The sequence below is a fragment of the Olea europaea genome, chromosome 18, assembly GCF_002742605.1.
Source record: "Olea europaea var. sylvestris chromosome 18, O_europaea_v1, whole genome shotgun sequence".
NCBI lineage: Eukaryota > Viridiplantae > Streptophyta > Magnoliopsida > Lamiales > Oleaceae > Olea > Olea europaea.
In genome coordinates this window covers 29,764,369-29,778,247 of record NC_036254.1, presented here as the reverse complement: position 1 = coordinate 29,778,247, position 13,879 = coordinate 29,764,369, and the positions used below count along the sequence as shown (strand labels likewise).

Here is a 13,879-nt window from a genome sequence, read left to right as displayed (position 1 = left end):
ACTAAGAGGAAAATAAGTTACAAAGAAAAGTAATATAGTAAGAATTCAAGTGTGTATTTAGGGTTTGTTTGAGCCACATTATAGGGAAAAATGCATTATTGATGTCAAATCAATGAGAAATGTGTGGTTAAAAATAAGGAAAATTTTTAGATTTGTGTGTAATATTATTTTATTGAAAAATGTATGGTTGAAATTATATTAAATCGTTGTTGAAAAATATATTTTTTTTGAAAATAATGTGGTTCAAACAAGAGCTTAATAATAATAATAATCCTGGTATATAGGAGTTTAATGGGTGTTACAAATGAATGTTATTTATACATAAACAGTATCAAAGTGGGTTACACATAGATGATATGTCAAGGAAAGAGTGAAGATATTTATTTTATTTATTATTATTTTTTTAAAGAAATTATGATCAAATTATATCTCACCATATCAAATGCATGTAAATTATTATGTAAATTTATTATTTACATATAGTAAAATCGTAAGTAAAATTTATTGAAATAATGTATGGTAATAATAACCATTAATAAATTCAATAGTTATTGAATACACCATCCTAAGAACGACGGTTAAGAAATTAAGAGGGATGTACTCAATTGAGACTGTGATAAATTTTAGAAGTCATTCTAAATTTAGATGTCTTCAATCAAGATTTTATTGAATTTTAATGAAATATATTAAAATTAAGATGTCTCCACTTGAAATTTTAATAAAATCCTTTAACATTTAGGTAACCTCAATAATTAATGGATTTATAAAAAAATTATTAGTAGAAAGATTTTAAAAGATTTGGATGGATTTCAACCTTAAAAATACTTATAAGCAAATCTTTTGAAATTTTACTATATTTGATAAGATTCTTGTGGAAGTTGTAATAATCTATTCAAATCCACAAAGTTCATTAGAATAATCCTTTAAAATTCATTATAATCTTAGTTGAAAACAACTCACAAGCTAATTCAAGTAGTTTTTAATCTATGAAATTTTTTCACTTTGGTCCTTAAAGTTATTTTTTTTTACCAAACCCATCATTAAAGTTAACATACAATTTCAACACGATTCCACAATTTTTTACTGTGTAAGGTAAAATAGAATTAGGGTTAAACTTGAATGCAAATTTGATTGTCGATTTGGGAATTTTTATCTACATGTCAAATATGTCATAATCATTGTGCAACTGTGTTTTGCAATCTTTTGTTGATGTTGGCATTTCACAAATTCAATCTTCATTAGCATCGCGTTGTCAGAACAATGTCCGACTGGGCTGCAAAAATTCTGAAACCCTAATCAATGCTAACTACCACTTCTGCATTCCAATTTACACAGCATTTACAATTAGCCCAAGTAGTAGCCCACTTCAGTAATCAATGCAGACAATTCCCCACATTTTAACTGGATTAGCCGAAAATACATTAGCTATTGAATTTTATCTAGTATTTTTCGCTTCTGGGCACACTGCAATATGGCTGTTTTTCATCATCTTTACGTTTTGGCTCCTCTGAATCCGTGTTTATCAATTGCTTGCCACCCCATATCACAACACAAGCTGAGAAATTCATTTTTTCACACTACATTCAATCTTAAGTGCCCAACTTTCGCGCCATTTGCTTTGCCAAATTCTAACCATGCACCTGGAGCCGTATCTTCTTTTGCTCAGGTAAAAGATAAACTTCTCTTTCTACTTTTCAACTCCTTGTCTTGTTGGAGATTATGAAATGGATAATTGTTATTTTCTTGGTCTCTTCTGTTTTTTTATTGTTTAGTTAGTTATTTTTAAGCATGTGGTGTAGTTTTTCGAGGGTTTGATAAACGGTGTGGGTTTATCGGAAGCTGAAGCCGAGGCGTCTCTTGATTTCTTGTTGGATGGTGCTGATGAGGCATTGATTAGTGCATTTCTGGTGCTTTTGAGAGCTAAAGGAGAAACGTATGAAGAAGTAAGTGCTTCTCTTTGTGCGCATACATAAGCAAATGTCTCTGAATCTGGTATTTGTTATGCGTTGGAATGTCAATAGTTCTGCAAGTTGTGATCTTTTTAGATACTTCTGAGAAACTTAGCATTCAAAGAGCAATGGCTCAGCCTTGCATATGAACTTTGATTTGGATGGTCGAGTTTCTTAAATTAAGTTCAGCTAGAGTCTTTTCAAAATGTTTAAGCTTTTAGAGAGTGGCTTGATATTAATTTAATTCAGTCTTTGACACCCCACGCTCAATATTCATCTATGGCTCTGGTATGTCCACAATTTTCATAAAGAGCGGATGTGACACTAGAACTATGCCTTTGCATGCTTTGATATCATATTGAACTACCTCAATCTAAAAGTTGAAGTTGTTTGAGAGGAAATGCTATTATTATTTATATTTAGTTTTATAATACTTAGAGGTAGATATGAATTTATCGAAAAGTGCTACGTTGAAATGTGCTTGGATTTTAGAAGTTAAATGTGTCCATGTAAAACATGATTTGTCAATCTGATAGGAAAGTTAACGATGATCATTTTGAAACTGGTAGGTAATAATGCACTGTGATGTGGCATATATATTTGTTGTAGACCTGTGGGGAATTTGGTTGAACTGATTCCCATCTTTTAGTTGCTGGGCATCACCTTATTATGGATATAATGTCATCCAGGACAATATTCTTAATAGATATCATATATTGTCTTCTATCGCATGGGCTCGAGTGTATCTGATTGGTACTGTACCGATGCTGATAAGAGAATATGTATTATGGTTCAAATACGTGGAAATATCCCATGGTGCAACACAATGATATAACTCCTAATAAATAACTGTTAAATAGGTTGTTGGATTTGCAAGAGCAATGTTTAAGTACTGTAGAAAAGTGGAAGGACTAAGTGATGCCGTTGACATTGTTGGGACTGGTGGTGATGGTGCAAACACGGTGAACATTTCTACTGGAGCTTCAATTCTTGCTGCAGCTTGTGGTGCAAAAGTGGCTAAGGTAATCATTTTTCTTCCAGGAAAGTGGTTAATTTCTAGATTTTCCTTCATATGTTTTTAACTATTTAAGATAATGTGGTGAAAACAACATTAAAGTCAAGTTGTTTCATTACAGCAAGGTAATAGGTCGAGTTCATCTGCCTGTGGTAGTGCTGACGTGCTTGAAGAATTGGAGGTTGCTATAAACTTGGACCCGGAGGTTTGTTAGTGCGGTTATAGTATCATAACTTTCACGGTTGTGTGTTGACACTGCTTATGCTCTCTGGTCCCCTGCACTATCTGGTCAAATCATCGGGATACTGTGGGAAATTTTAATAATCTAATCTCAATCCGATTTAACTTGTTCTCCTCATATATGCTATGGGAAAATTTGAAACGTCTGGAAAGAAGCACTATTAGGAATGCAGTTTGTCTTGGTGTTAGTACATAATGGTAATTGAATAAACAGGTTGGTTAACTTTCAGAACAGATTTATATTTTTTCCTGTCAAAAACAGGTCATCCTTGTAAGGAGTACATCAATAATCATCTTTAGGTTTCTTTCATGTCAAATTTTGTTTTCAGTGGAGGTTGGAGGACCATAATAGCATGTTTATATGAGTATGATCTAAGTTATATGATTGTATTAGCGAACTATATCATTTTACACTGTAAAATTCAAGGAAGCTAAACAAGCTAAGCCTGATGTAGTAATTTCCAAGTCTTCCCCCCCCCCCCCCCCCCCCCAAACACGCACCTCATTCCATCTATTCTATCGTGCCTCTTGTTTTTGTTTTTAGGGGGTAAAAAGGTGTGTGCGTGAAGCAGGGATTGGCTTCATGATGTCTCCAATTTATCATCCAGCAATGCAGATTGTTAGACCAGTCAGGAAAAAGCTTAAAGTAAAGACTGTATTCAACATCTTGGGCCCCATGTTGAATCCCGCACGAGTTCCTTTTGCTGTAGTTGGGGTGTACAAAGAAGATCTAGTGAGTAAAATTTTCTTTTAGTTGTATGATTATAGAATTTTATCATGTGACTTGAATATGTTGATAAAACCTATTTTCTTATTACTTTCAGGACATCTTTGAGCATTTTTAAGCTTAGTACTGCATTTTTTTGCCCATCCTATTAATTTGACCTTCTAAAGTTGTCAACCATTCATTATGTAAAACTTGAGGAGTTGAAAAATTAGTCTTGATGCTCTTGTTTTCTATATTTTTTTCACTTTATCTCTTTCAAAAAGCATATTCTTTAACAAATTCATGCAAGTTTTTGCTTGCATTTGTCACGTATCGATATCCAGATTCTCTTCTTTCTTTCTGCTTAATAATGGATAGTGCTCTGATACATTTAATTAGCACAATAGCGGCAATAGTTTATTTCCTTGTGTTTGTACAAGTAAATTTTTCTGTCCACGGTGTTAGGTTCATAAAATGGCTAAAGCACTCCAAAGGTTTGGCATGAAAAGATCATTAGTAGTTCACTCGGAGGGACTGGATGAGATGAGTCCCCTTGGTAAGATACCCATTCTGCTGTAGCAAATTACAAGCATGCATCAATGTAAATGACTGCATGTCATTTGATCTATCCAATACTATCTTTGGTACTCGAATATCCTTGATGAATGTAAACAGGGCCTGGACTAGTCCTTGATGTCACCCCGGGCAAGATAGAAAGTTTCTCGTTTGATCCATGTAAGTATCTTCCTACTAATCTGACGAAAACATGATTTTGTTTTATTAATTTTTATGTGCTCGAGTCTTCATTTTCATTGTCATACAAATAATTATCAATTGTTTGTTTAGGTATTAGGAAATACTGAATTATCAATTGTAATGTTCTTATCATCTTTTTAGGCATTGAAAGTTAAAGCTGAATTTTAAGCTGACGTAATCTGGTGTTTTGTTAGTGGACTTTGGGATGCCACGATGCACTCTGGATGATTTGCAAGGTGGAGGCCCCGAGTACAATGCTGACGTACTAAAGCGTGTATTATCAGGAGAAAAAGGGTCGATTGCTGATGCCTTGGTAATATTTTTTTCTTTTCCTTTCTGCAATATCAAACTTAGCCTTGTTCCCCATAAATGTCAAGTTGGCTACATGAATCATTTTTATTCACTCTTTGGTTCAATGTTGGATTCATTGGAAAACCTTAAATCAACTAGATCCTTAACAATTACAACAGGCCATGTTAGTTTTGGTCTACCGTAATCTGGTCTATTTGATTGGTTGTAAGGTATGGTTGATGTATTGGAGGCATCAAAACATTTTCTTTTAAGGAACTGCGCTGGTTACCTCGATATTTTTAAATAATAGATCTGGATTTCAATATGAAACTTTCCTTTTAGTCCATTCCTGATTCTATAATTGCTCTTCCTAAATACACTCCACAGGTGTTAAATGCAGCAGCAGCCCTCTTAGTTAGTGGACATGTAAACAATCTGGGAGAAGGAGTGGATCTAGCCCGTGAAACACATCTATCGGGCAAAGCTCTCAGGACCTTGAATTTGTGGAAAGATATCTCAAATGTAAGAGTGATCTTAGTAAGAGCTTCTTTTATGGTTTTGGAAACCAAAAAACTACTTATAAGTAACTTACACTTTTATTTATGTGGAAAAGCATAGCCAAATGTTAACTGAAGGTAATGTTTACTGTTGTCTCTTTCAGAAGGTCAGAGAAGAAGCACTTAACGGTACTGCAATCTCCACATAAATGTCAAGAGCAAACAACTTTTTAATGGTTGAGTCGTGCAAAATCATCATTCAGGGTGCACAACTGGACAAACAGCACACTTGATTCACTAGGCGGATGACATATTGTTCTCGATCTCCTTTTTGCATTTTGTGGTGCATAAAGCAGATGATCCAGTGAAAAAAGTCTATATCAGACAAAGAGAGACTTCCTCAGATTTTGTAAAAACTTGTGTGCTATATGTAAATCGGTCTCATTTTGTAGGAACTTAATGTATGTAAATCACTCTGGAAAGTTCAATTAAAGGCCTTCAGCTATGTTAATTTGTGTTTATTTCTTATTTATACAAATTGAGACTTAAACTTATCATACATATGGTTAGGACATCGTCTTTTCATGTTGAAGACTAATGTATGATTCCCGCAAGGGATAGGTACTCATCCTGGCCGTTTTCAGTTGGCGTTCATTCTACAATGAACACACATTATTTGGCTGGAAACTGGAGCCCTCGTTTAGAAAGAGTAACGCGAAATGGCACATATGCCAAGGATCAAATCGAGTGTCGTGTGCCCTTGTTATAAAACATATGTGCATAGTACGTCCATGTGTACCTAAGAGTTCAGACACGTGTATGTTGTCTCGTTCTTGCTCAATAGGATTTATGCAGCCGACCCTAATAACAGTGATTTCAGCAACTATGACATTTCAGAATCAGAGTAGCCTATGCTAGTATGCTTAATATAGATACAAAATCAAAATGTGATTACATCAGAGTCTGTCCTCTGTACAAACATGGCATCATATATACAATGCAGTGTGCTTCTGTTAGCTGCACAAATGGATACTGATCTCATTACTCTGTGATTTCTAACAAGATAGTTGAGCGATCAAATGACTGAGAATTTCCCTATCATTGTACGAGGTTTCTTACTTGGATGAAAAAATGGCTTCCAACTCACTGTACAATCCCTTTGGTTTTGCCTTAAAATCTGCTGATGTAGATGCAGACGAGCTTCCACTCTTTTTCCAAAATCCACTCCATTTGTTCTTGCTCGTGGAAGGATCATTCGGATTATCCTTGCTTCCTTCTTTGCTAAAGCTAGCCTTTGCTAGTTCTCTTATATGCCTTACCCATGGCTTATCACCCGAGCTTCCACTACCTGTGTTCAAATTCCTGTCCGTCGAAGAAGTAGTATCTACTGTTTCACGCGGGTTATTTAGCTCTAATCTGCTGTTCTTGATAAAATTTTGAGGACAGAATAATGAGAGGAAGCCAAGTGAAGCTATTCTCAAACCATGCAAGAAAGAGCTGTTTGTAGAATCCAGTAGCTTTGTCTGTCTGTATAATGCATACCATTCATTCACCATTTCGACTAGAAATGAGAACATGAAGATCGAAACCAGTGAGATCCCGATTTGCCTCTCGTCTTCAATTGAAAAATCTTTCTCCAAGAGAACTATACAGAAAGTGAAAAGAGCAACTTCACTGGCAACTGAGATTATCTCAACCAATTGGACCTTTTTCTTTATGAAAGGCTTCTTAAGAACCATGAAGAAGAGTTGAAACGATGTTATGCAAAGTAGGGTGATAGTTGGGGTTCTATACGACCACTTCTTTGAATAGGCACCAGCCATAACTCCCAGAGCAACACGTTTCACAACTTCGAGCAGTGTGTAGTATATTCTAAGAATTCCAAACACCTTTTGAATGAAGGGCGCTTCTGCGTCTTCTGTTTCATCATCCGAGGCAATGATTCTATTGCTCGGTTTTTTTAGATTGCCTATAGTGATCTGAGAAAGCATGTACTTCGGGGGACCCCTCAGATCCTCGAATAGAGGACCGAATATGTTTAAATACTTGGAACTCGACTGGTTCTTCCATGTCCATTGGCCTCTTTTACCCGGACCTAAGGTCGCCCGAATGAGCTCTCCATACCAGTGAAATTCTTGGCCTTCCTTGTGTACCTCTTTGTATTGAAGTAGCTTCCCAAATGTAATTCCGATGGTAAGGAATAAGAACAACACTAGCAGCAAAAACGATGCCAAACCCAACAGCAGAACACCAACAATTATTCCAGAAGACGTTCCTCCTTAAAACATAAGATCAACAAAAGTAATCGTTATCTTTTATAACTCCGAGACCAATGGTAAACAGAAGAGAAATTATAAAACAAATATAGAATACACAGATTTACATTGGTTCACCCTCTGTAAGGCTGCTTCAGATTTTCACTAAAGTTTATGACCAAGATCTCACTTCTCTCAGCTTTTTGCCTCTCACATACAGAAAAATGGCTCCCTCGGGTTCCTTTGTATAGTGTAGAATGCTAGATGACCTAATATAGATAGATGAATGTTCAATATACCCCTAGATCAACCCACTGTAGAGGGGGGTAAAGTGAACACTATAACTAGGCTCCACATAATGCAGCATATTGGAATCAGAACATAAACAGATCTTGGCAGAAACTATTAAATCGACCAGTTAAATTTTCTATGTCAAGACCTGATGCACAAAAATGAGGAATGAAGTAGAAATCATAGTTTTGGAGTACCTTTAACTAAAGCTGTTGAGGCTTCACATAAGCAAGGCAATGCAAGTATCAGAAGAAAGATTTCAAATCTTGGAAATATCAATGCTCCATAACTCGATTTTCTCACGCTTCTATTTCGGAATTTAAGAATAAAAAGAACTAAAGCATGCAATAGTATCAAGCTGCCGCAAATTACTGCTAACCAGAACATGCTTCTACTAAAATCCCTCCACCTACAAGAACAAATCAATAAATTGAGTGAAGAAAAATCTGATAAAAGTTGTGGAATATAAAACGTAAGATGTACTCGTTTTCCGGCCATTACTATTTCTTTTTCACGAATTTGTAGTGATGCATATCAAAAGATGTTAGGCCTGTTTGGTATAACTTCTTCTTCTGCTTCCTGCAGAAGAGATTTCTCATGAAGCCACCTTTGTATAGCTTCCTCTAAAAGTTCTTCCAATCACACAAGGCACTTCAACAAAATTATATAAACATATCCAAAAGCAGCCTTTGGCTTTCCAAAAGCCATGCCAAATAGGCCCTTATTAACTTTCGAACAAGAGCTTAACTGATGACTTGAGGCATTACACCATATTAACCGTATTGAATTCATTTACACCAGATTTTCATTTTTTAAACCTTTAAAAGACCGTTTATTATTTTCTGAAACTACGGCTTGGTACTAGGAAGTAGATGCACATACAAGGTAAATTTGGCGAATACTTACCCATGTGAATACTGTGGATCCAAAATGTACTCAGCTTCAGGCTTGAAATTTTGGCTCTGCCATTAAGAATAAAATCCCATTCTTTAATTTTACTAAGTAGCAGATTCCAGGATAAGTATTGATATCTGACCTCAAAATATGTTCTGTATTCCATGGGAGTGAGAGGCAATCCATAAGCTGTTGCATCAGAATCATTTGCGGCTTCTGGTTGGACGCCCTCCAAACCTATTGATTTGTAAACTTTAGAACTATATGGACGTGGGCTCCAAGGGGAAGTCGATCCCACCATTACTGGGCGGGCATTTCCTGTTTCCCACGGGAGGTTGAAATAGGGAATACTCCATTGTAAGCCTCTTGTAAGTTCGTAATATTCGACTGGTAAGGGTACTGCCAACCATCCAGACAGTGCAAAAATCTGTATGTGGCAAGCAATTCTCTGTGCAAATGAGAAAACATAAGGTTCGCAATCAAGAATATGAATATGATTAATTATGGATATGTTTCTTGTATTGTATCATTCTATATCCTCTCATTCTTGTCATAGAGAAGCAACTACAAAAACTAGAACTTGGTCCTTAACAATACACTACGTCAGAAGAATAAAATACAGTATGATCATGAAATTTGGCTGCCTCTAAGGGCTTGTTTGGCATGGCTTTTGAAGCAGCAGTAGAAACAGAATCTATTACAAACAGGTCCTACGTCAAAATGACAGATTTCTTAGATTAGGGCATGTTTGAGTCCCATGTTTTGGATTAGAATGCATTTTGAAATAGTAGATTTATGAAGAATGTGTGGTTAAAAAGTAAGGAAAACTTTTAAATCTGCGCATAATATTATTTTATTAAAGAACATGTGGTTGAAATGAAAAGAGACAAAAATGTATTTGGATAAAAATGGAAATCAAACAAGGGCTAAGTAAGAAGTGTTAAAAGGAGACAGGAACTTACAAAAAGATTCCTCGTGGGGTCGGATGTCAAAAAAGAATTTGGTCTTGAAAATGATCCGATAGACAGTTGGCTTGCAGTTGAAACCGTGAGAAACCCTGCCACTAAAGATGTCACAGCAAAAGCAGCAGTTGCAATGGATGAAAGCATCAAAGACACAACAGGTACAGAATCTGTAAGAAGTTTGTTTAAGATATCGACGTCAAGAAAAGAATAATATTCGGAACACGAAACTAAAAATCTGAAAGAGATGTATTAATACTTACAGTGTCTCACTTGAAGAGTATTAGATGCTTTGTTTCTATTTCCACAAACATCTGCAGTTATATTTTCAGGCACACTGACAGATACGACTTTGTTAACTGGTCGTACGTGAACAGCATAGGCCGTTCTACTCATTTGGTCAAAGCTAATGAATTCATATAGGATATATCAAGAAATGCTAAAACATTATATTTTGTAATTGAATTATCCCAAAAAATACCAGTCCACAAAGCCGCTCACCTGAACAAGTATCCTCCGGATATGGATATATGAGAAGAGTTGAATTCAAATACAGGCTTCATGAATTTAATCATTATAAGAATGCTCTTTTCTTTTGTTCGTATATTTGATGTTGTGCTCAACCTGACAGCTGGCCTCTGTGAATCTATAGCCCGATTACAAGAAAATGAAACCGCATATCAAAAATTGCAGTAGGCATAGAAGAAAACAGTATTCGTGCTATTCTTTTACTCACTCTGTAAATCAGATTCTGTAAAAACCAATAGATGTTTGTAATTGAAGTAATTAAAAATCAGCAATATGATACTTTCCAAATATTTTATTTTCTCTTTCCCTATATTGTTCAATGCTGTAGCAATGTGTCATTCTATATTCATCCTGTCTTGTGAGAAAACAATATTTTCGCAATTTCTTTTGTGAATTCTGTACATACCGTAGAGGAAAGTGACTGGAAGTACAGGAGAAATGGGGGTCCCTTGTCTGCTTTTTACTAAGTACGAATCCAAACTCACTGTGACAACAGCCATCTCTGGTAAATCTTTGAGCTGCAAGGATTAGTAAGTAATAAATTTACATTATGTTATGAACTAAGCTCCATAATACAACATTTAGCTACGCCTAATAAATCCGAAAACTAACCTGATAACCAAATCTGCGTTCGCCAAGGCTACTCCCATTAATAGGAACGAGTGAACCTTGATTTGTTCTGATCGAATTCAGAATTTCAGCTGATGAGTTGGCTACAGGTTCAGTGAAATACAGGTAGATCTTTAGTTTCTTATTTCTATTAGATGCCAACACAGTTCTAGTTTGGTTGTCGATTTGAAGCAACCTTTCAGAAATATGAGTCCTTAAATTGGCAAATACACGTCTTCTATCTGAAAGTCGAACAACTAAGGATCTGTCAGTGTTCAAATACTAAATAACTAATTCAAGAAACTACCTTTTTTTTTCTAAATGTTGTTGGAGTTTATATTGACTCTTAATAACCATAACAATAGTTGAGTAAAAGTGGATAGGACTCGAAAGTACAATAAACGTCATTTCAGCTTATTTTTTCATCCTTTATACTGCCTTGTACTATACAACTTACTAATAAAAGGGGCTAGTAGAATAATGCAGTGTGCATATTAAAATACTTACCAAAATGTATGAATAGACTAGAATTATCTGTCCTGGTAAATTTGTTACCAGCAGAATCTGTGCAGAAATTTTTGTCCATTACCAATATCACATGTCCATACTGAACGTTCGACGATAAACTCACTACAACAGAAAATTCACGGTTTGGCTGGACTACATTAAGGGTATTTGGCACAATTTGACCAGCTCCGTAAACAAGAAGCTGTAAAGAAGAACAAATTTGTAAATTAGCGATTTTGTAATCGTCATTTGTCCGAGAAGTTCTGTCTAGTTTAAACTATTCTTATTTTACGACTAAAAAGCACAGACGGCAAAAAGGGGAATCTATCGAGTTGCAATTTAAGTTTTAGCTGACCAGCTACTCACATTGCAGGAATTTACAGAACATGTGAAACCACCTCCACCAGCACAGGGTTCACTGAACGATATGTTCACAGATATCCGAGAAGCATTAGTAAATGTTGATTCAGTATTTATATATGCTGTAGGGCGAACCGTGTCTGCAAAGAACAGGTACAACTGAATTAGGCTATTGCTAAAAATTATTACCAAAACTATATGAATTAACTTAAGAACAATGTACAATTGTCCTATCTTTTCCAGCTCATAAATCAATATGCATATAACTTTAATGATAATATCCGTAATAACCACTAAATCACATTTGAAAATGACAAGAACCAGTTCATTTTCTCATTTTCTGATATATGAATACTGATATACAGCAAAGTTCATGATGGACTCGAAGTAATAAAATTTTCAAATAATATGAACCAGAAATTGATAAAATTAACAGGGGTGGCTCGACCAATCGTCCAGTTATAACTAGCGCATGCAACTCCAGTCGAGCCATTGGCGCACACTTCAAAGGAATGATACCCGTCCACCAATCGTGTGTAAGAAATTTTCCCACCTTTACAAGCCGAAGATATGCTATTATCCAGCTGTTTTGCAGCATGTATGAAAATTAGTCAGCAACATCATAGACATTTAAATATGAAAATGTCAAATTTCAATTAGTAGAAAGCAAAAACAAAAAAAGTCCCAGTATTTAATTTATGTAAATCATAGAACTTTGCATCTGGGAATAAATTGTAAAACTACAGTGGTTCATAATTTATTTCTTCATTTTACACAATTAGCAAATAAGTAAATCTTTTCCAAATCCAAATGAAAAGAATTGATATTACAAATGCCCTTTTTTTTCTACAAGTGGCTCTAGCCATTCTAGCATATACATACAACAGCCAATTTTATACCATATTTAAGGGGAAAAAATCCATCAAAAATCTTACATTGCCATCGAATACAAAATTTAAGTAAATACATACAGCTCGTTATAATGCTTAAGCTTTTAAACGAAATGATTAACGTGAACATTTATCAGAAAATGTATTTGATGGAGGAGGTTTTGAAGGAACGATTTGAAGAAATACACGACTCTCTCTAATAGCTCGAGACTTCAGAAGGGATGGTTCTATATTCTGGATCCGTGTTTAGCATGCAACTAAGACTAACCTTGCAATTGGTAGGACAGTCAACACAGATGTTCCCATTGCTATCCACAAACACTTTAAAGGAAAATTTAGCTGAATTTCTATTGGAAAATGCAGGAGGGATACTCAATAACTTTATAGCAAGCTCTGAACCGTTATCAGATTGAGCCCTCAAACTTGAACCCAGAAAAACCCAACAATGAAGAATCAAGAATGTAAAATTCTTCAAGGCCATTTCACCAGACTTGGTAGAAAAAGTGTATTACTTCACATCAATCATGTTATTGGCTAAGAAACTGGAAATTTTTGAAATGTATTGTAGGATACTGCACAGCTAGAAATTAACAATGTATGTGTTTTTGTGTGTGTGGTACAGAGTTAAAGATTAGAAAAAATAATTGAAGTGATTGGTTTGGTAAAGGTTCTGTGAGGATATGGCACATGAGACTGACAGTGCCACACAGTGTAGTGTGTGTAACACAATATGGATAAGAGAGGAGGGGAGAGAGTTTCGAAGACATAAATAGACGTTAAACATAGCTTAAGCTTTTAAATAAATCCTCTATATTACTTATTGGCGTTTCCCATTTAAAAAATTGTGCATAGGTTCTTTGATAAAAAATGGAAATTCGATCTATACGTGAATGGCATGTTAGAGATGATACTTAAAGAAATGTGGCATTAGTGCTAGGCCAAAGGTTTGTGTTCAACTATGGTCGATGCCAAACAAAAAAATTGTGCACAAGTTCTTTGATAGAAAAGAAAAGAAAATTCGATCTATACTTGAAGGGCATGTTAAATGTAATATTTAAATAATTATGAATTAGAGCTAAACAAAAAGGTCTGTATTCAAACATGGTCGACGCTCACTAAAAAAGTGTTC

General features: G+C 35.2%; 2 protein-coding genes across 4 annotated transcripts; one reads left to right on the top strand and one right to left on the bottom strand.

Annotated features, from left to right (window-relative positions):
• Positions 1–1,107: 1,107 nt before the first annotated feature.
• Positions 1,108–5,975, top strand: LOC111368104 (anthranilate phosphoribosyltransferase, chloroplastic-like). The gene is made up of 10 exons (XM_022989311.1): positions 1,108–1,666; positions 1,800–1,943; positions 2,810–2,971; positions 3,086–3,169; positions 3,749–3,937; positions 4,376–4,466; positions 4,586–4,645; positions 4,861–4,979; positions 5,345–5,479; positions 5,619–5,975. The coding sequence occupies exons 1-10, from the start codon at positions 1,472–1,474 to the stop codon at positions 5,661–5,663; spliced, it is 1,224 nt and encodes a 407-aa protein (XP_022845079.1). The 5' UTR covers positions 1,108–1,471; the 3' UTR covers positions 5,664–5,975.
• Positions 5,976–6,274: 299 nt separating this feature from the next.
• Positions 6,275–13,486, bottom strand: LOC111368103. Of its 3 annotated transcripts, none has more exons than XM_022989310.1 (13): positions 13,019–13,486; positions 12,275–12,444; positions 11,867–12,000; positions 11,501–11,702; positions 10,997–11,250; positions 10,791–10,902; positions 10,358–10,502; positions 10,120–10,262; positions 9,857–10,026; positions 9,037–9,342; positions 8,907–8,962; positions 8,198–8,409; positions 6,275–7,732 (listed from the first exon to the last, which is right to left on the bottom strand). In XM_022989310.1, exons 1-13 carry the CDS (start codon positions 13,054–13,056, stop codon positions 6,570–6,572), a joined length of 3,105 nt encoding a protein of 1,034 aa, XP_022845078.1. In that variant the 5' UTR covers positions 13,057–13,486; the 3' UTR covers positions 6,275–6,569. The 3 variants fall into 3 exon arrangements, with proteins under 3 accessions (XP_022845078.1, XP_022845076.1, XP_022845077.1); XM_022989308.1 differs by having other exon boundaries at positions 12,309–12,444; positions 13,019–13,485; XM_022989309.1 differs by having other exon boundaries at positions 10,997–11,235; positions 12,309–12,444; positions 13,019–13,485.
• Positions 13,487–13,879: the final 393 nt, after the last annotated feature.

Excerpts from the sequence above, each read along its gene's own strand:
- LOC111368104 (XM_022989311.1), top strand. The coding sequence starts at position 1,472 with ATGGCTGTTTTTCATCATCTTTACGTTTTGGCTCCTCTGAATCCGTGT. Across the intron at positions 1,667-1,799 it reads CCGTATCTTCTTTTGCTCAG|TTTTTCGAGGGTTTGATAAA; the intron begins GTAAAAGATAAA and ends CATGTGGTGTAG. Across the intron at positions 3,170-3,748 it reads CTATAAACTTGGACCCGGAG|GGGGTAAAAAGGTGTGTGCG; the intron begins GTTTGTTAGTGC and ends TTTTGTTTTTAG.
- LOC111368103 (XM_022989308.1), bottom strand. The coding sequence starts at position 13,231 with ATGGCCTTGAAGAATTTTACATTCTTGATTCTTCATTGTTGGGTTTTT. Across the intron at positions 12,445-13,018 it reads ACTGTCCTACCAATTGCAAG|CTGGATAATAGCATATCTTC; the intron begins GTTAGTCTTAGT and ends GCTGCAAAACAG. Across the intron at positions 10,027-10,119 it reads TACTCTTCAAGTGAGACACT|ATTCTGTACCTGTTGTGTCT; the intron begins GTAAGTATTAAT and ends AACTTCTTACAG.